At 34.8% G+C, this 20,252-nt stretch overlaps 1 protein-coding gene across 1 annotated transcript in view; it reads right to left on the reverse strand.

The window, feature by feature from the left end:
- Positions 1–591: 591 nt before the first annotated feature.
- The window catches only part of Vinc (vinculin), a 47,223-nt gene continuing 27,562 nt past the window's right edge, over positions 592–20,252 (reverse strand). The window contains exons 2-21 of the mRNA XM_077432399.1: positions 14,937–15,044; positions 10,570–10,715; positions 10,036–10,376; positions 9,875–9,956; positions 9,688–9,805; positions 9,424–9,612; positions 9,240–9,349; positions 8,734–8,836; positions 8,446–8,582; positions 8,237–8,367; positions 8,011–8,162; positions 7,866–7,931; positions 7,670–7,781; positions 7,503–7,596; positions 6,064–6,493; positions 5,861–5,990; positions 3,989–4,101; positions 3,817–3,907; positions 2,555–2,619; positions 592–2,469 (exon numbers count right to left, since the gene is read on the reverse strand). Coding sequence (XP_077288525.1) covers positions 2,362–2,469; positions 2,555–2,619; positions 3,817–3,907; positions 3,989–4,101; positions 5,861–5,990; positions 6,064–6,493; positions 7,503–7,596; positions 7,670–7,781; positions 7,866–7,931; positions 8,011–8,162; positions 8,237–8,367; positions 8,446–8,582; positions 8,734–8,836; positions 9,240–9,349; positions 9,424–9,612; positions 9,688–9,805; positions 9,875–9,956; positions 10,036–10,376; positions 10,570–10,715; positions 14,937–15,044 — 2,826 coding nt within the window. The 3' untranslated portion in view covers positions 592–2,361. The remainder of the gene's footprint in view (positions 2,470–2,554; positions 2,620–3,816; positions 3,908–3,988; positions 4,102–5,860; positions 5,991–6,063; positions 6,494–7,502; positions 7,597–7,669; positions 7,782–7,865; positions 7,932–8,010; positions 8,163–8,236; positions 8,368–8,445; positions 8,583–8,733; positions 8,837–9,239; positions 9,350–9,423; positions 9,613–9,687; positions 9,806–9,874; positions 9,957–10,035; positions 10,377–10,569; positions 10,716–14,936; positions 15,045–20,252) is intronic.

Here is a 20,252-nt window from a genome sequence, read left to right on the forward strand (position 1 = left end):
ATCGATCTCTGTGCTGTTAAAAGTTGTTAGACACCACTACATTACTATCACGAAACAAATCCTCTCTCTCTAGACTTGAGTACAATTTTGTCAAATATTGTTCAATTTTAAAAATTATCATACTAATAAAGTTTAAAAAATATCTCAAATTTTTACACGTTTCGTTTAAATTTTTAGCACCTACTTGTAAAGAGATACAAAAGATCTATCTATCTCACCATGGGTAACGTAAGACTAAGATTCCAATATATTACAAAATAAATATTCATCAGAATAATATTACATACAATTTTATAAGCGCGAACAATATACATCGTCTTGGTGCGTGTTTGCATTTATTTAAATAAATCATTAGATAAATAAACGAAATAAACTATTAAGACGCAAAAAATAAGCAAAATATTCACTTAAAATCTGTATTCTATTACAATGTAAAAGTGACTTAGACTGAGACACAAAAAATCATCATAATTGATATACAATTTGTTACACAATGTATAAAAATAGCAATGTTTTTTTAAATATTTCTTTTGATAAAAATATTATGTATTTATTTCACATACATATGATAGTCGTAGTTCATATTTTTTTCCCATACTCAAAAGTGCAAATATTTTATGTATTATATAAATCAAGTATAATATATCAAAAATAGATATTACAAATACGTGGAATTATCGTGTAATTTATTTAACCCTTTGAATGCTGACCAACGCCGATCGGCGTTTTGCCAACAAGTCCATAGGCCTCAAAAACGCGGATAGGCGTTGTATTTTGTACAAAGTAAACAAGAATACTATCCGCTAAGCCTTTAAAGGTAGCATTGAAAAAAAATGCATTGAACATGGGTTGTGTAATCCGTGTCATTCATTTTTCAACGTTTATAAAGACTGGTTTACAGCAGAATTTCTGAATTTATAACCATAGCAGAATTTCTAACTGCTGAGTATTTTAGATTGTGGCTTGGCATTTAGATTGTAAGCATTACATTTTAGCAACAATGAAGAAAATGGAACTAGTTTTGGAAAGATACATTCATTAATAGGCTTCTTTTGTTTATTTTATATTGTTGCAAGATATATTAGAGAGTCTAAACACACCTTTACAAAACTCGAAATCCTCGGCGGTAGTTATCTAGGGTTTGTTCAGATTAGCTACAATTTGTATTACAAACCTCCTTTACGTTTCACTTAAGATTACAATTCAGGAAAAAATTTGCCTCTTATCCGATCGTTTTCATACTTTGCCATATTGCTCATTTTGGTCATCAATATAAGTAAATGGATCCCCCGCCATTACGATAGAGATAAAATATTGTTTAAGACGCGTTTGAAGTTTGCAAATTTGAAATCTGGGTCAGGTCTATGTAGTCTTTAGTTTTATACACAGATGGCGGTAGTAAAAAAACATAGATGGCGGTAGTAAAATAAAATTATTGGTATTTTTATTATTCAAAATAATAATTATACCTGCTTTCTATTGGATTTCTAAATAATTCCAGTTGGACAGAAAAGTTTCAACAGAAAAGACGTCAGCGCTCAAAGGGTTAAATAAAATAAAATAGAAAATAAATCTTATGAAAAATTTGTCATATTAAAAGCTCTGAATTTTGTAACTGTATTAATATTTTAAGTATTATAGTGGCTACTGATTCGGTTAAAGACAGATTATAATAAGTTGATTTGAAAAATATAATATCATTTAATCCTTATTCTATTAACCTAAGCTTCATTATAAAATTGGCACTCTGTTTTTTGTCAATCAGAACATCCGACCTGACATTAAAATACGTATTTAATCCTAACAGCACTAGAATCTTCAGATATTCAACGAGCTAGCACTGGAGGAGTTACACAAAACTATTCTTGAAAATTTTTAGCCAATTAATCATGTTAAATGTTTAAAAATTTAATATCATTAATAAAAAAAATGAAGACTACAATTCATCGAAAATGATACAAAACATGAAAAATAAATAAAGTTTTAAACCTTTGTTTATGACTACTTTTTCTTAAAAATAAATATGAAGAAATTTAACGACAGATTGAAACGAAAATCGTCCAAAAAATAAATAAAATTTGATTCAATCAACACAATAAATACATTTTGTAATCTATTCCAATCGATTATTTATGACATATTTCAATTCATCAGTATATCAAAATATATTTCAACACATTTTCAAAAGCTTTGTCACTGTTACAAGTAACTACATTTTCAATAGTCAAAGATTTATAATATTATAAACAATACACTAGGATCAAAGGCAAATATTTAAGCTAAATTTATTTTTTATGATTATAAAAATCGTTGTAAGCTGCTCTTTTTTGAATACATTACAAAATACTAAAAATAAAATCATTACATCTGGTACCAAGGAGACCTTCTCACCCATCTGAGTTGATATCCTCCTTGATCTGTTCGAATCTTAATGGAAGCACCTTCTGCAGCCTTAACAGTTTCTTTGACCTAAAATTGAAAGATAAAACATATATTAATCAACCATTACTTTGAAGATTAAACAATACAATACTATTAAATGTTATAAACTTACACTTTGCATCAAGTTTTGTGCGTTGCCGACCAACATCTCAGTCGCCTCTTGGTCTTCTTCACTACCTGTTAATTGAAAATAAAATGACATTATTTTTTACATACATATATGCATATACCGGGAAGGCCTAACAAATAAACCCCAATGTACTTTCTTGGCCAATTACAAACATCGATATACAATTTTAAGCATCATAGAGACATCTATGAACAAATTTTTGATAAACTTACATTCTCGGAGCATTTTCTTTTTATATATAAATCGTCAAATTTGGAGATGCTGAAAAACTACAAATTTGCGACACATTTATGGACAAATTTGCAGCATTTTTATACGAATCGAGATGCTGAAAACTCGAAAATTGCGATAAATTGATAAAAGTTGCCAATTTGTTGGAACAGTTTCAATGAAAATCAGATAAATTGGTAAATTCTGATATATATTAGGAAGGCCTAAAAAGCACCTTCCTAGCCAGAAACATTGTACATTTTTAGTATTATACAAAGTAAATTAATACCAATAACATCCACAGAGACATTTATGGTCAAATTTGTAAATTTCAAAATGGAAATTCGCTGAATTGCTGAAAACTCGAGATTTGTCGAGAAAATGGGTAAGGTTGCCGATTTGTCAGAACCGTTTCAATGAAAAACCTAATAATTTGGCAAACTCTGATAGGAAACGATCGAGCTAGAGTCACAAACCAAGATCTGGCCAACAGCAACCGTGGGACTCGAACCCGTGACCACTATGTTCGAAAGTATATAATATATGCTAACCACTAGTCTACGCTGCTGGTTTACATTTAATAAAAACATTTATATTTGTAAAAAAACAATACACTACGATGCATTGATAACAAGCAATGATTTTCACTAATCATCGTCAATGTTTTTTCTCTATTTGAAATGTTAAATTCACTCAATGAATAAATGAACACCAAAATTTGTTGGTATATTAATAAAATATAAGACTAGATTAATATTCTAAAATTAAATCACAATGTTTAAATTTATCACTAAGAAGGGCGGAAACAAATGAAAAATAAATATTTGGTGATTTTTTGAAATACGAGCAATTGATAAGATTGGTTTGATGAAAAATGATCTAAATATTATTAATTTATACCTCTATACTCAGCCATCCCGACTGTGCAAATTGCAGAAATAAAAACATAATTAAATCAAGTCATCCAAAAGGAACAAATTTTATAATAAATATATCAATTATAATATAGAAATATATGTATGTTATTATTTTACCTTGGGCACCCAACATGGTGGCCTTAACAGTGGACAAAATCTTAAGTTGCGTTCCGATGGTTGGAATCCTTTCACACACTTGTAGAAGATTCTGAAACACGCAAAGATTAAACATCATTCAATCAACACAATAAACATGACTTCACTGTGTGAGGTTTTAAAAATGACTTACGGTACGTATTCTCTTATCGGTGCATTCTAATGCTAATTTTTTGGCAAGTCTCGTCACTTCTTCGGACGCCTCGGCGATGGCTTTAGCCGTGGCTATCAATTCTCGTTTGCTACCTATAAATATAAATGAAATATTTAAAACAAATCTTCATTATTGACACTTACATATGTAGGTATGTTAATTAAATGTGATAAACAGATTTAAGTGTTTGTAATATACATGTATAATACAGACGTACCGCTTAAATTAAGCACCACCACTATCCAGGGTAAGTAAGCATTGTGATAAAGCAGAAGCATATAATAATAATATACACCGAAATAAGCATTGTTTTTACAGAGTGTTTAACCGTTTTGTTGTCGATTTTTTTAAACCATATGTGTGGAAAAATAATAATAAACACTGAAGTATTCGTTTAAATAAAACAGTGAAATGGACGTTTCAAGTATTATAGTTTGTATAAAACATCTCATTTTAGCGGCGACCGGAAAAATGCACTCGAGATAGTTGCACTCTCGAGATATCCACACTTTCGAAGATGCTCAAGGAGAACTAACGCAATTGAATTCCACAAAAATGCGTAAGGGGGTATTTGTATGTTATCCGACGGTGCTAACCTTTTTTTGTGGAATTCTATTGCTTAAGTTCTTTTTGATCGCCTTTTAAAATTAGAACTTAGGCCACTATTCAGTGCAATTTAGTGCATTTTTCTGGTAAGCCATTTTAACAGTTTAAATTAAATTTATATGATAAATTACTAGCATATATTAAGAGGGCTGGACAGCAGCGCCTTGTCCATACAAACGTACTATACTTCTCCCTTCCTCAATTATGGCACTAGAGAAATTATTTTTTAATATGCTATAGATATCCACCATTGGGGTGCATCTATCGTTTTATTTTTTTGATTAATTATTTTTTATAGCAGCTAGGAGCCGCCAAACATCTATAAAATCGCCTCTTTTTTACACCCACGAAACGAGTCCAGCGTGCTTATTTAACGGTCGATTTTAAAAAAAATACGCCGATAGATGCACAGAAAGTATCTTTCTCATACCGATGATGAAATTTTTTTAAAAATTGGTCCAGTTTTGGAGGAGAAAATAGGAGAATACGAAACCTCGATTTTGTCAATTTAAAATACGTTTTATCTGGTCGAAGCGCAACTGTCGCATTCACTCAATATATATATATTGATATATATTGTCGCATTCACTCAATATATATATCGAAGAAAGGAACGGTAACAAAATTAAGGTTTCGGGTGTACAGCCCTCTTAACTCTTTGCACTCGAATGAGGCATTGAGGTTTGCCGTATTACTGACAAGAAATTATCACAAACGCTCTACTGGCAAGATTTTGTATGTGTTTTCGTCAATAAAATTGAAAGTAAAAATATTATTTTTTATTTTTACTTAAAAACATAAACAAAATTACCCAAAAACGTTTACGGATTAACACCTAAAAAATACTCGAGGTTAAAAGGAAATATTTCATAAAACTTGACAGATTTAAATTTACATCAATAATAATATTTTTACATACATAATATTTCCAATTGAAAATGAATGCTTGAAATGAAAAGATTTTTATGAACGTGACTGGATTTTCATTATGTTCAAAGACAATAATGATTTTTAAAATTACACACGATATACAATGTACACAAAAATGAAAAAAAAAAACAATGAATATAAAGCATATATAAATAAATGATTTGATTATTTGATGAATCCATAATGATACTTATGAATAACGAATTTACAACAATAATAAATAGTTAAACTAATTGAAAAATCTACTTGCTAAAAGCTATACATATGTATATAAACAGTATTGATATTTTATAATAACAAAAAAGTAGAACAAACCTTTAGAATCACTCCTGACAAGCTCAGAAAGTCGAGCCATGAGAATAGCCATTTTCTTAGCGGCGGCGATAATTTCATTGTCTTTTGAAGACCATTGACGAACAGCGCGATGTAAATTATGAGCAGCAACCTTAAATAAGCAAATCAATTTAGAATAATGCACTTTTAAACCACGAAATATATGGCATGGAATAAAAAAATACCATAATAGGTTGGCTCGGATTGGGCTGCCGTCTGAAGATAGACTCCTCTTCATCGTCTGTGTCGGCTGGTGGTGGCGGACGAGGTGGTGCAGCATATGTGGTTCCAGTCGGTGGTGGAGGACGAGGAGGTGGAGGCACCATTTCGTCCGGTAGCGGAGGACGAGGCAAAGTCGAAGTGCGTCCTCCAGCGCGAGCCTGGAACACTTGTTCAACTCCGGAAACGCATTGCAGCAACTCGTTGTTAGCGTCCTTCCAAGCGTTCGAAGCTGAATGATCGTGAGGGTTTATGGCTACAGATTTAGCTCTGGTGACAGCTGGAGCAACGGCTGCTTGCAAGCGACGATGGGCTGCCGCTACATCATCGCGGAAACCAACATCTTCGCTGTTCTCCATCTCTTGAGCAGCCACCAACAATACGCGATTGCTCAATCTGCAAAGTAACGACGTGAATTCAAATATCGTAAGGCCAATAAATGAGTAGAAAAATAGAATTTCAATCGGCGTGTATTGATCAGTAATTTATTCAGCTTTTGATCAACAAAAATAACTAAATTGTCAGTAAATATGTATATTGAAATTATCAGTGAGTTTTCTAAATGATCAGTACGCTGTGATCAGTTGTTGTATACTCAGTTATTAAACTAAACGATCCGTTATTAAACTAAATAGTCAGTTATTAAACCAAAATGATCGGATAATAAAATGAAACGGTCGATGATTATTATAAGATGATCAGTAATATTATTTGAAAATGATCATTTCATTTTGACAGCCAGAAAATCGTCAGTATTGCCATATCGCATTACAGCTCATAGTAAAAAAATCCTGATGAATTTTGCCACTTAGTAACATTCTTTTAATAATCTCCCCCCTCTCCGTTTTCATCCACCTCGGTCCTCGTCTCACTGTCTCAGTTCTCGAGTGTGTTGATGTTTACCTAACCTAACCTAATCTTCAATGAATAAATTCCGACCCTAACAGCCTAATCTTAAATGAATAGGGCCAACCCTAACTTAACCTAACCTAACCTGACCCTTAAATAAATAAGTGTTGGCTGCAAAGATAGTTTTTTTTGTGCAAATAATGATGAAATAAAACTTAAAAAAGAAAGATATTACGTTTGGATGGATTGGAAATGGATGGATGGAAAAAAATAATTATTTACTGAACAAAAATGAATAATTTACTGACCGTTTATTATATTCTACTGATCATTTAGAATAAGTTACTGATCAAGTTGATAATTAATTACTGATAAATTTTGCATTTTTTCACTGACCACATTTGGAATTATAAACTAACCAAATAATTTGTCGTAATTTCAATCCAATGTGGTGAAACTACTAGATGACAACATTATGTATACAATGATGAAATTTTACTATTTTTTTCTTTCTGCTACTACAAACAATAATAAAATTGAAAATTTCAATACAAACCTAGCAATAGCTGACGTATTATCGACCATCTTTTGAGCGTCTCCATTGCGAATAGCTTCCTCGCACAAGTAAGTATGTTTTTGCATTAATTCACCTAAAAATGCAACAAATTTTTAATGCACACATTCTAAATGACATTTAGAGTTCACTTTAAAACAAATACAAACCAGCTGTCTTGATGAAATCTAGAGGATTGACGGCTTGATCGCACAAGTCACGTACTTTAAGTACGGTATCGGCGTATTGCTGCCTCAAATTGTTGAAATGCTCTTCTGCAACCTAAATCGAATGTGTTTAGTAGAATAATTTAAAATTCATTGATGAGAAACTGTTGCAAAATAATATTAAATATATTATAGTTACCTTGCTGCTAGGATACGTTAAGCGAATCCTTCCAGCTGAAATAAGCTGCGGTGACAATTTTTCAATCTGAAATTTGAATGGAACTTTATAAAGATCTGATCTTTTTGTTATTTGAAATCGTAGGAATTGAATCGTAGAATTTGACCTGAGAAGCGTTGATCATCAAATCTTCAGCGAGTCTCTTATTGGCTGCTGAACCACCAACGGCCACAATTTGGGCAGTCTGATTAGCGCGTTCGCTGAAGTGAGCTAAATTGTTGGCTTTCTCCGAGAATCTCTGATCTCTTCCAGGAACTCCTGGTAAATGAATACAAATTAAAATAATTTCAAAACAAAATACTGCAGCAATCATCGCCAATGCAAGAACAAACCTTCAGGTGTATTGACAGCTTCTGAAAATTGCTTCAGAGGCGTAGCAATATCAATGAAATCTTCGACGACTCTGTTCACAACTGCTCGTTCAATAGCGTTCTTCAGTTCGCAAAGTTTATCAGACAAATTCCTGTAAATTCATTAATAAAACAATATAATAACAATAAAAAATGTATTAAAGAACATAACATGGATTATGATTATGTACCTGGTGATTTCCTTGGCTTCGGGAGATTCACCGAGACCTCTAGCGCACAAATCGCCGAGTTTGTTAGACAGACGTTGAACTTCACCGCACAGTTGCAAAATCTCAGCCTTTTCGCGACCTTGAAGACCGTTTGCAATCTATAATGAAATCAAAATTGAAAAATTAGCATCCGTCCATTCAAAAATCAAACAGTCAATACGAGCGATGGTTAACGGCTAAATAGTTCACACTGATTATGATTGATCACAAATTTAAGCACAACACACATATTCAATGGTAATTAATTACCTTTTGTCCTTGAGCTACAATTGTATTAATAGCTTTCTGGCCTTCCGCACGGGTGACAGTATCAGCACTAGGATTCAACAACCATTTATGAGCTGTTTCCAACCTAAAACATAATTAAATGTTAAATGAAAATACATCAAAAATAAAAAAACCTTGATTATCTACAGTTAAAGTATTACTTCCGGTTGAGGTAAAAATATTTAATAAATATTAAGGTATACAATTTATAATTTCTATTACACGTAATAAAATTTAAGTCTGATTCGGTTTGAAGTTTGGGAGATATCAATAAAAATTTCAGTAACCGATACTAAGTTTCAGTTTGATAGGACTTACGGTGTTCAAAAAATCCCCAAAATAAACAGACACAGATACAAACACATTTTTTTAAGATCATGAAAACGTGATCAATGATCGATTCTGAGTTTGAATCAGTTAAAATCTCGAGTTCGAATTTTAAATATTAAAAGATATATATGTAGATAAATAATGAAAACTTTACTGACCTTCCTTGTAGAGTTTTAGCGCCTTGCAACTCGACATCTTTGATACCTTCATTGACGGCATGCATCAAATCAGATATTTTATTTCTAATTTGACTCGCCAGCTCCATAGCCTACATACAAAAATTTCAAAATTGAAATACAAACCACCAAATTTCAATATCAAAAAATAAGAACATTCAAATACCTGAGGTGAAGAGCCATGTCCGGCATCACGCAGATCGGCCAGCTGATCGACCGACTTACGAAGATCACGCGTCAAGATCCTAACATGTTCAGCATGCGGTGGAGAAAATCTTTCAGCACATCTTTCAGAAGCAGTCATGGCGGCTCTGAGAGCGCGTTCACCAGATGACCCGCGTGGTGAATCAGGATCCTAAAATATTTACAAACCGTTACCGTGAACTACCAGGAAATTAAAAAAATGTACAAGGTGAAAACATTTTCGTACGTTCAACCATTCACTAGCCATGTTAAGTTTGGTGCCGAGTTGATTTTGCAGACTTCTCAATACAGTCAAGCTATCTTGATCGTTAGATCCCTCGTCATACGTTGTCAATTGGAGTACCCTATAAATAATACAATCATAAGCACAAAACAATATAAATTAATATAAAAATACAATGCTCAATCTCTACCTTATAATTTCATGAATTTCATTTCCCATTCTATTGGAGAGATAGTTACGATTTTCAGAAGCTTCTTCAATACCTTTACCACCTGTAAATGCATCGTTAAAATTTTAGTATTGACCACTTATTTAAATTAAATGCGCCAGTAAAACAAACAATAAACCAACCTTCGCTTAAAATATACGTATAGATCTTCATTGAACAGATGAGAATAGGTGCAAGCGACTTGACTTGTTCTAGACATCTGGTTAGAATGTCAGCATGGGCTCGGTGGGTTAATTCTGAAGTACGAGCCGAGACTTCACGGGCAACGCGACTCAAAGATGGACTCAAATCACGTAAGAATTGTACCAAATCTTCCATGGAATCGATGACTTCAGCTACGGCCAAGTAATCCAACACTTTCTTGCATTCCTTAACAATTTTCCTAACTTCAGATTCGTCGAAGCATAGCAATAGGCCGGACGTTCCTTGGAGAATACCTCGAGAGCCTTCTATAAGCTTTTTTCTACAATGAAAATCAATACATCAGTATACATTTATTGGAAAATTTATATCATTGTGGCATTACAGATAATCTGATGTACATTATCATACACCAATGTAGATATTTCAGTACCGGCTGACAGTGGAAAATCGATCAAAAATTTTTGTACATTCATATTATAAGAAGTACATTCAAATGAAGTATAGAAACATACCTCGCAGGACCGGAATAAGGATCGTCTCTCAACATAGCAGATGCGTCTTGAAGTAGACCCGCAGCTTCTTCCACCCTTCGTAATGCTGTAGGCATTTCCTGTCTGAGAACTTGATCGTCCGATGAACTGATGGTCTCGTGTCCGACCTGCGTAAATTAAAACAGTATTAAAATAAGTAATAAAACAAGCATTAAAATTCACGATATGATAACAACCTCAAGTCCATTATTGAGGAGGGCAAAATCAGCATCTTTTTCGATGAGATACGGTGAAAATCTCACAGAGTTCGAGTGATTAGTGAAAGCATCTTTGGGTCTATGGAGTATACCCAGAGGTTTTTGTACGAGCATGGGAGCTGAAGTGTATTTATTTATGCGTAGAAAAACAATAACACTTTCAACGCGTGTTCGAATCGAGTTTCCTCAGTTCGTTGGGAATTTTCAAGTGCACTTTGGGTAGCATTGAATGCAAAGAATGTAAAATTAGGTCGAAATAACGTAAACTATAATTTTCCAGCGGCACGACTTCATGCCAGCAGATTTTCCTGATACTGAAATAGTTTTTTTCTTTCACAAATCCAGCAAGAAAGCACTTCCGCGAACGCAGGGACGCCATAATGGTCAACTATGGAATGCTCTATTCGATTTTTTTCATGTTGGATTCAAATTTAATCATCAAACTTGCTTCATATTAACCCTTTGAGTGCTGAAATCTTTTCTGTTAAAAGCCCGCCACGCTGAAAAGTGAGCCAACATTTCCAACTAGAATTATTTAGAAATCCAGTAGAAAGCAAGTATAAAAATTTAAGCTAATCCAAACAAACCCTAGATAACTACCGCCGAGGATTTCGAGTTTTGTAAAGGTGTGTTTAGACTCTAATACATATATCTTGCAACAATATAAAATAAACACAAAAGATGTCTATTAATGAATGTATTTTTCCAAAACTAGTTCCATCTTCTTCATTGTTGTTAAAATGTAACACAATCTAAATGCCAAGCCACAATCTAAAATACTCGGCAGTTAGGAATTTCCATCGGGAAATTCTGCTATGGTTATAAATTCAGAAATTCCAGTGTAAACCAGTCTTTATAAACGTTGACAAATGAATGACACGGATTACACGACCCAATTTCAATGCATTTTTTTCGTGCTACCTGGAAAGGCTCAGCGGTTAGTATTCTTGTTTACTTTGTACATGCTCAAAATACAACGCCTATCGGCGTTTTTCAGGCCCATGGACTTGTTGGCAAAACGCCAATCGGCGTTCGTCAGCATTCAAAGGGTTAACCTACTTCAATTCAGTTTTAAGCATTCTACACAATCAATTAAGCACATCGAACAGAGAAGTTAAGCAACAAATAAACATTACAGCACAAAGTACTAAATCACTTGGGTAGCTTTCATACGAAGCGCTCGTAAATCACCCCATTTGCAATACAATACTTTGATTGACGTAACTATTTAGGCGTCCCTCGATCTTCACATCTACATATCGATGAGTAAGGAGTTAGTTTCATATAGAAAGGTATCTCTGGAGCCATATATACACGCCACTGAGATATAACACGTGCGGCCAACCAGTATTTCAGCGGCTAGTCCCAACTTTAAAAATAGTTCAGCAGACGCAGCTCCATGGGTACAGGTGTTTGTGTGTGTGTGCGAGCAAAAACTATAAGTTAATTACAAGTCTAAATAATATTAAAACTCGAACTAGATTTATAGAATCGAACGCTGCAATTTACGACCGCATTGCGTTGAAAGCGAAAGAAAAAGGGGAGAAACGAGTGAAGAATGCAGTTCGGTGCAATGCAGAGAAATGTCTATGTCTGCTTCTAAATATAGAAGATGCATCGGCGTCCTTGCACGAGTGTGCAACGCAGGTCTTTATCGCGAAATCTGTGCACTTTCAATAGCACCAACTCGAGACTTTGACGAAGTTAACAAGGAAACCTGGAACAATGGAGTCCGTGAGCGTGTGTGCAAGCTCTGGAAGTTTCGAGTATGCTAATGAAAAAATAAAATAAAGCGACGAAGGCTTTATTGCACGCGGGGATAAATATTGGGTGATTGTCCGAGGAGGAAGGACCAGTCGCGAATTTTACGACCGGTCCTTCAGGTCCTTGCGAAAAATGTACAAGTATAATGTCGGGATCGCGAGACAACTTCATGAATGTATGATACGCACATGGAGGCTTGAATTAATACATTTTAACATTCCGAAAACCAGATCGAGTTTTGAAAAAAAGACGGTAAGTACGTATGGGCAAAAAAACTCGACGAAGTGCATTCCGCAAAATGAACTTTCGATGCGTAATTAAATGAAGGAAAAAAAGCTTTCGATCGAAGTATTCAAATGTGGCATTGTTCCAGGTGTTTTTATTATACATACAATGAGTTAAAAATATCAATGGCGTTATTGATAGGAGAAAGGCTCAATGTTTAGTTTGGCGTTCGAGCGATACTTGGCGTTTCCCTGGTGTACTTTTTAATGAATTGCAGTTGAATGGCAGAATTAAAGATCTTATCTGCATATAATTGCATTTACAAATCGTACTTCAGTTATAAAAGTTTGTCTAAAAATCGCCAACGAAAGTACAACAATCTATAATCGATAATTGTAAATTACGAGATGTTATTATATATGTATATTATCATTTTGGGTATGCTTGGATATATGTATGTATGTAATTCACTTGAACTCCGGAGAAATTTATCATTATTCGTTTTGTTCTTGTGTTAATCTAAGGTTGCTGGAACAGTTGGAACTTAATGTCCCTATAATTATGTGCGTGGTAGACATCGTCATTTGGTGGTTGTGCCTCCTGCCCGCACAGTTCTTTATTGGACGGCTCCTATTCCAAGAGCTAAGCGACTTCTTATTGAAATCGTTTCTGCCGTGCCTGAATGTGATATTTTCCACCTCAGTGTGCTTAGGTTATCAGAGCAGAGATTATTTTAACCTATTTTTTCTGGTAGCCTGGTCTACCAGAAAAGTACCTGTTACTAAGTCTACTATAATTATTTTAAAAACTGAAATTAATAAGTTAAATTATACGAAAACATATTCTGATATTATAATTGTAGTAAAATGAACGATCTGCGTACATAACAACTCATACAATTAAATATTGTCATCATCATCATCAACTACAGCCATTCACCATCCACTGCTGGATGAAGGCCTCTCCAACACGCTTCCCCTCGTCTCTGTTTTGCGCAACTCTCATCCATCTCACTCCACACATTTTCATAATTTCGTCTACCTATCTTCCCTGCGGTCTTCCTTTTACCCCTTTGCATTCTTTCGGGTACCATTCTAGCACTTCTTTAGTCCACCTTGCGTCCATTCTTCTGACCCGCCCATTGCCATTTCAATCTCTTCACTCTATCTAATATATCCACAACCCTTTTCATACTTCTCACCCACGCATTCCGTTTCGTCTTTCCTCGTTATGCCAAGCATACAACGTTCCATACTTATTTGAGTGCATTGGACTTTGTATAGCAACTTGGCGTTCAATGTCCAAGTTTCACATCCACACGTCACCACTGGCAAAATATGTATATTGATCGAGGGTCTTTTTCTACAGACAATTACATTTGTATTTACATAAATTGTAATATGCGTATATCCAGTTTTGGTCCAAATCATATTTTTATGTTCTATTAACTATTCCAAATTAGTCAATATGTAAAACTTAAACTCAAAAATTACAATTTTGGCTTAAGAAATTCACCTATTTTGAAGCACAAGCTATTTACATAACTATTTTAATATGTATATTTTAATATGTATATAAAAAATGATATTTTTTTCCTAACTGTAAAGTGTTTATGAATACATTAGAATTAAATTTATAAATATTTTCACGTTTCTATTTTAAGTATGATTTGAATTTAGCGTGAAATCATACATAGATAGATAAGGCGTGGATAAGATCTTTACACAAATTGATTACTGATATGTATATAGAGTTTGGCCAGACTCTTTCAATTCGACTGAATTTATTTTACAACTACATAAAATACGATACAAAAAACATTTCATCAGAGAACGTTATCACTTTACGGTTAACCACTAACTACGGGACGTGCAATTTAATGAAAAGTTCTCCGATAAACTCGACAGAAAGCAATTCTTCCAGACTGATTTCGATCACGTTCGCTCGTTTCAGCCAAATTACAATACTCGTCGAAATCTGACGTGCTTAGAAAGAGAACGAGATTAATTTTTTTATGCTACGGTCCATTCCAGCGGAGTGGTTCTTGATAATGTTGTATCGGGTGGAATTTCGTACGACGATGACGCAACAACGAACGAGCAAAACCAAAAGTATTACACCTGTACATAATAATGATCTTACCTTGACGAGATTGTTGACGGCGTAAGATACCGCCTGCACCGGCTTGTTGAGGTCTGGCATTGCGTTGCCATCTTCAGCTTCTTCATGGAGGATGACGAGCCGGGACACCTGGAAAAATGAAAAGAAAAATTAAAAATCAGCTCAATTTAATTACATCATACTTCACACGCTCGATATATGTACATTCCCACGATTTCCGGACTCAAATGGCGGAACGGAATGGAGGAAAAATTCGAAATTAAATTAATTATGGTCTAAGAAGTTTGACGCTCCGTTATTCGGTGTTTTCACATACAAATTTGACCACTTGACCCACTCGAGTGAATTTTGCGGAACACCTCGAGTGCAATTCAAAAATTACGGGAAGTGAGTAATTGAATAATGCCAGTGATTGTTCAGACGTATATACAGTAGCAAGGGGATATGTTTATATTCTGCAGAATATTATTTTATTTTATTTATTTATTTATTTAATATACTTGAGGGAGGCGGCAAAGCCGATAGACCCAAGGGGTTTGATCATACATAATTTATCAATTTATACATATTTGCAAAGAGTAAATATAAAAAAATAACAGAAATACGATTTTGGGAAAGAAGAATTACAGAAATCCTTTAGTTTTTAAAAAAATATCAAGCTTATTCTTAAAAATATTAACGTTACCAGAGGTAACCATATTATTGTTAAGACTATTCCAAATTGAAACCACTCTGTTTGAAAAGAAGGAATCTCTGATCAATTTATTAGATTTTTCTTTTTGGAGTCTAAGCGAGTGACTTCTGAGGTGAGTTTTCGTTGAATGCAATAAGATTAGAATAGGCGGCGAAATTATAAATAATATCCGTTTCGCTGATGATACGGCAATATTGACTGAGAGTGCCGAAGACCTGCAATCGTTATTGATCGCAATTGATAATTCATGTCAAAAATGGGGTCTGTCTATTAATATCAACAAGACAAAATCAATGGTCATATGTAAAGAAAAGACGGATCCATTAAACCTGAATGTGCGCGGACAAATGATTGAACAGGTCGAACAATACAAATACCTAGGAGCAATGATCAATACGGACGTCAGTTCCAAAATGGAGATAAGAAGAAGGATCGAAATAGCAAGAAATGACTTCCGTAGCATGAAAAATGTTTTGTGTTGTCGAAGGTTGTCTATGAAATTGCGCTTAAGAGTCCTGCACTCCTATTTTTGGTCAGTGTTGCTGTACGGATGCGAAACGTGGACGCTGTTAGTGGCATCCATGATCAGGATAGACTCCTTTGAAATGTGGTGTTACCGGAGGATGCTAAAGATCTCGTGGAAGGAGCATATAAGAAACGAAACAGTCCTCCAGCTTCTTCATAAAAAGAGAGAGCTTCTTGACACGGTGAAGCGCCGTAAGATGGAATACTTTGGCCACATTATTCGCGGCCCCAAATATCGCCTTCTACAAACAATCATAGAAGGGAAAATAGAAGGCAAACGGTGGCTTGGGAGAAAGAAGCTCTCTTGGCTCCGGAACATCAGGTCATGGATGGGACTCGGTCTCGAAAAGTTATTTCGGCTTGCCCATGATAGGGAAGAATTAGCACGTGTCATAAACGATGTCTGCCCATGGTAGTCGCCTATGTCCGAATACGGATTCGGAATTAGAAGAAGAAGAAGAAGAAGAATAAGATTAGACATATGACATTTATAATGATTATTTAGTATTTTAAATACTTCGATTAAGTCGCCTCTTATTCTTCTCGTCTCCAGAGTAGTGAGATTCATTTTTTCTAAGGGTTAGGATAGTATACTAATATATAGTGTATATAGAACATATGAATGTACATACATACGTAGAAGGGACTAAAGAATATGTTTCGTACTGCTGTTTACAAGCAGTTGCCGATTTGTGCTGTGCCAGTATAAAGAGACCTTTCAAGGTAATGAAATTCATCTCATTTTCTGATGAAATTCATTTTCTCATCGAGCAAATCTCGGTCTTTCCGATATTACTATGAAACTTTTTCCTAAACTTCGTGTAATAATGCAAGTATAATAAGTAAAACTAAATACCACGTAAGAAGAAGGATAGATTTTTTAGAGTAATTAAAAAAGAGAAAGCGAAGGAGGAGGTACACATAAGTTTCATGCAATGTTTCAGCGTTATAAATTTTCATGACGCATGACGTCATGTCATAGCGATTCACTCTACAGTTTAGCTTCAAAAATGTGGTTTTTCTGACGCAATGGCAGATAAATCGATCTGTTCGAGATGAAGTAATATTTTATAAGCGCAATGATGATATCAGTGAGGCATTTAGTTGTTAAGTCCGTGACTTAACAACTAAATGCCTCACATGCCCAATTGGTCACCAATTTCTGATATACATAGATTTATTGACATTATATATTTATTTTATTCAAATCATGCACACACGTCTTACAGATTGCTCCAATACGACGAGTGTATTATACAGATCATGAAATATCAATCTTAAATACATAATTATTATATATTTTACATCAAACACGACATCTATGGTCAAACATTTGCACATAAGTATTGTGATCATTATACAAGGCAAATACGATCAACATCCATAGAGACGTATATGGAAAAATTTGCAGTATTTTTACAAATAAGCGAAAAATCGAGAATTTCGTGAAGGGATGTCAATTTGCAGGAACCGTTTCAATGAAAATCGGATAAATTGACAAACTCTGATGGGAAACGATCGACCTGGAGTCACATATCCAAGGTTTAGCCCGCGGCAACCAGTGGGAATCGAACCCGTAACCACTGTGTTCGGAAGCATTATATGATAACCACTAACCCATGCTGCTGTTAAAAACATACATATGTTTGTTTAATAAATTAACATTCTTATACACGGTGACATTTCACAGAGTTTCAAAAAGTGAATGAAAAAATATTATTCAAATTCAAACAAAATGTAACAGGTTTGCGAAGAAAACGTGAGAGCCATTATATCCCAAGAGATGCCACACGTTTCTACACTTTTTCCTTTTTATTAAGTTTTCGCCGTCAAAAAAGCATCATATACTGAACAAAAGTTAGTCTGGTAACACGTGGTGCATCATCTCATGGGATATACAGATATGCATAGCTCAAACAGTATAAATGGACGAAAATATTAGTTTCTGCAATATACCTAATTTGTATTAGGTCATTACTAGACACCGGGCCCAGAAGGTGCCGCGTATTGTTCAAAGGTTGTAAATGCATTGTTAAAGGTTTGCCGAACCTTTTTTACAAATATAGCACTTTGGATAGCACTGTGAAAATAGTCATTACTATTAGTCACCAAATAGTGAACACATTTCGAGCGGCAAACTTCAAAATGCTTATTAAAAGAACTTTAAAACAAGCAGTGGGACTAGGCAAATAAACATCGGCTCACGTTACATGCTAATGTAACCACATTCGAAATGAACACTGACAAGTGTTGAAGTACAAACGGATAAAACTGGATCTTCACATGTAAAACATGAGACAATTTTTTCAGCGATATCTATCAATTCAACACTGTAAGACATAAGAAACGCAGCGGAAGCCTTTGACGTATTGAATTTAGACGATCGAAGTCAGATTTTTTTACATTGGCAAACTCTAATATAATATTAAGGACACATAAAGTGGCACGCGGTATGTGCTTTTTTAATAGATAGTTTTACACGTGCAAAAAAGCGGTAGCATGCCTAGTCTATGCCACCGCGATCCTTGGCAAAACTTCCACCCTAGGGTATTTTCAATGGTATTTTATCCTTGTATTGACAGGCTCAGTGGTCAATAACGGTGATTCCTGTATTTGAAGAAATGTAGAAGATCGTACGAATTCATTTTTATGACAGAAAGACACAACCATTCACAGCTAGATTTTACCTAGGCAAGTCTAGGTGTACGAAGCTGAATATTGTAAAGTCACATAAATATACGGCGTGTGGACCCATTGTCCTGATGCGTATACTGTAAGTCAGTGTACGCCACGCGGGCTCTTTTCGGGCGCAGTTTATATTCTAGGCGTGAACCTAGGACGAATACCAGTCAAGAAATAGATATTGATCTCGCATGTTTTGAAAAGAAATAAAGTCAATGAATACTTATGGTATATTAGTACCTGGTATGCCCGTTTAACTAAAATTACTGTAAACTAAATACTTTTTTCTCTAAGTAAAATATTATTTAGCTGCTAGCAGGATGTTCATTTTATTTAAAAATAATAATGTCAGGGAGCAAAATAGCTTAAAACAGAAAATAATAATACGACGAGTGTACTAAAACAGATAAAATAAATCAGAAAAAAACCTAGAGTCATAAACCAAGGTCTGGCCAGCAGCGGGACTCTAGTGAAACTCGAACCCGTGACCACCCTGCTCGAAAGCATAATATGCTAACCCCTAGTCCACGCCGCTTGTTACATTCAACTTGACATCTCCGAGTGTAAAGACCTATAAAATTTGCATTTTATAGTTTTAGTTGCAAAATCGCCAACAATGGAGCAGTAGCTTTAAATTTTCTTGCGTAATCGCTTATTTTGCGGCAACGTATGTATAATTAAATTCGAACAGAAACCTGTTTACGCCGTCAAAACTGCAACCGTGACATTCGACTTTGACGTTCAAACTACTAAATAATTCCAAAATATACAAAATCGCTTATGACATCACCGATGGAAGCAGTGATAACCAGAAACATTTAGCGAGTGCGACACATCCTCACTTTCAGCAGTAGACTCTTTCAGCAACACCAGTGTGTGCATTTTCACGCCAGAAAAACTCGTGACGAAGCCCATGTCTTAACGACATGGCGACATGGTCTTTGCAGAGACCATGGAAGGTCTCGAGCACGGCAACGTCCCACGAAGCAAACTATATAAGGTTATGTAGGTGACCATCGTAGAACCACTCGCAATGAATGTCAACGCTGTGCCATTGCCACACACGAATTTATTTACCAATCTTTAGCATAATTTACCGACAAGCTTAAATCACGACTAAACAATGCAATGCAGCATTTAAGTAGCTGCGGTGACGTGCTGTCAAGCAGTATAAGGAATGCATGTGGCAACTTGGTACACGTACACATGTGTGGTTATATAACTGATCTATCCACTGGAGATCCGCATTATCCCTTTGGGAGAGTGTCAAGGAGAAGGCTATCGATTTTAGGTAGCTGTAATGTCTCGGTACGTGGAGAATGTGAAGGAGATGTAAACGCATATCTGGAGTCCAGATAAACTCGTTGACCTTTTTTTCCGCCTCTTGTTCTCACAATCAATCAATTGGATTGCTTGCATTATTGATCTAAACGAGG

This window comes from Arctopsyche grandis, chromosome 6, assembly GCF_051622035.1.
Source record: "Arctopsyche grandis isolate Sample6627 chromosome 6, ASM5162203v2, whole genome shotgun sequence".
Lineage (NCBI taxonomy): Eukaryota > Metazoa > Arthropoda > Insecta > Trichoptera > Hydropsychidae > Arctopsyche > Arctopsyche grandis.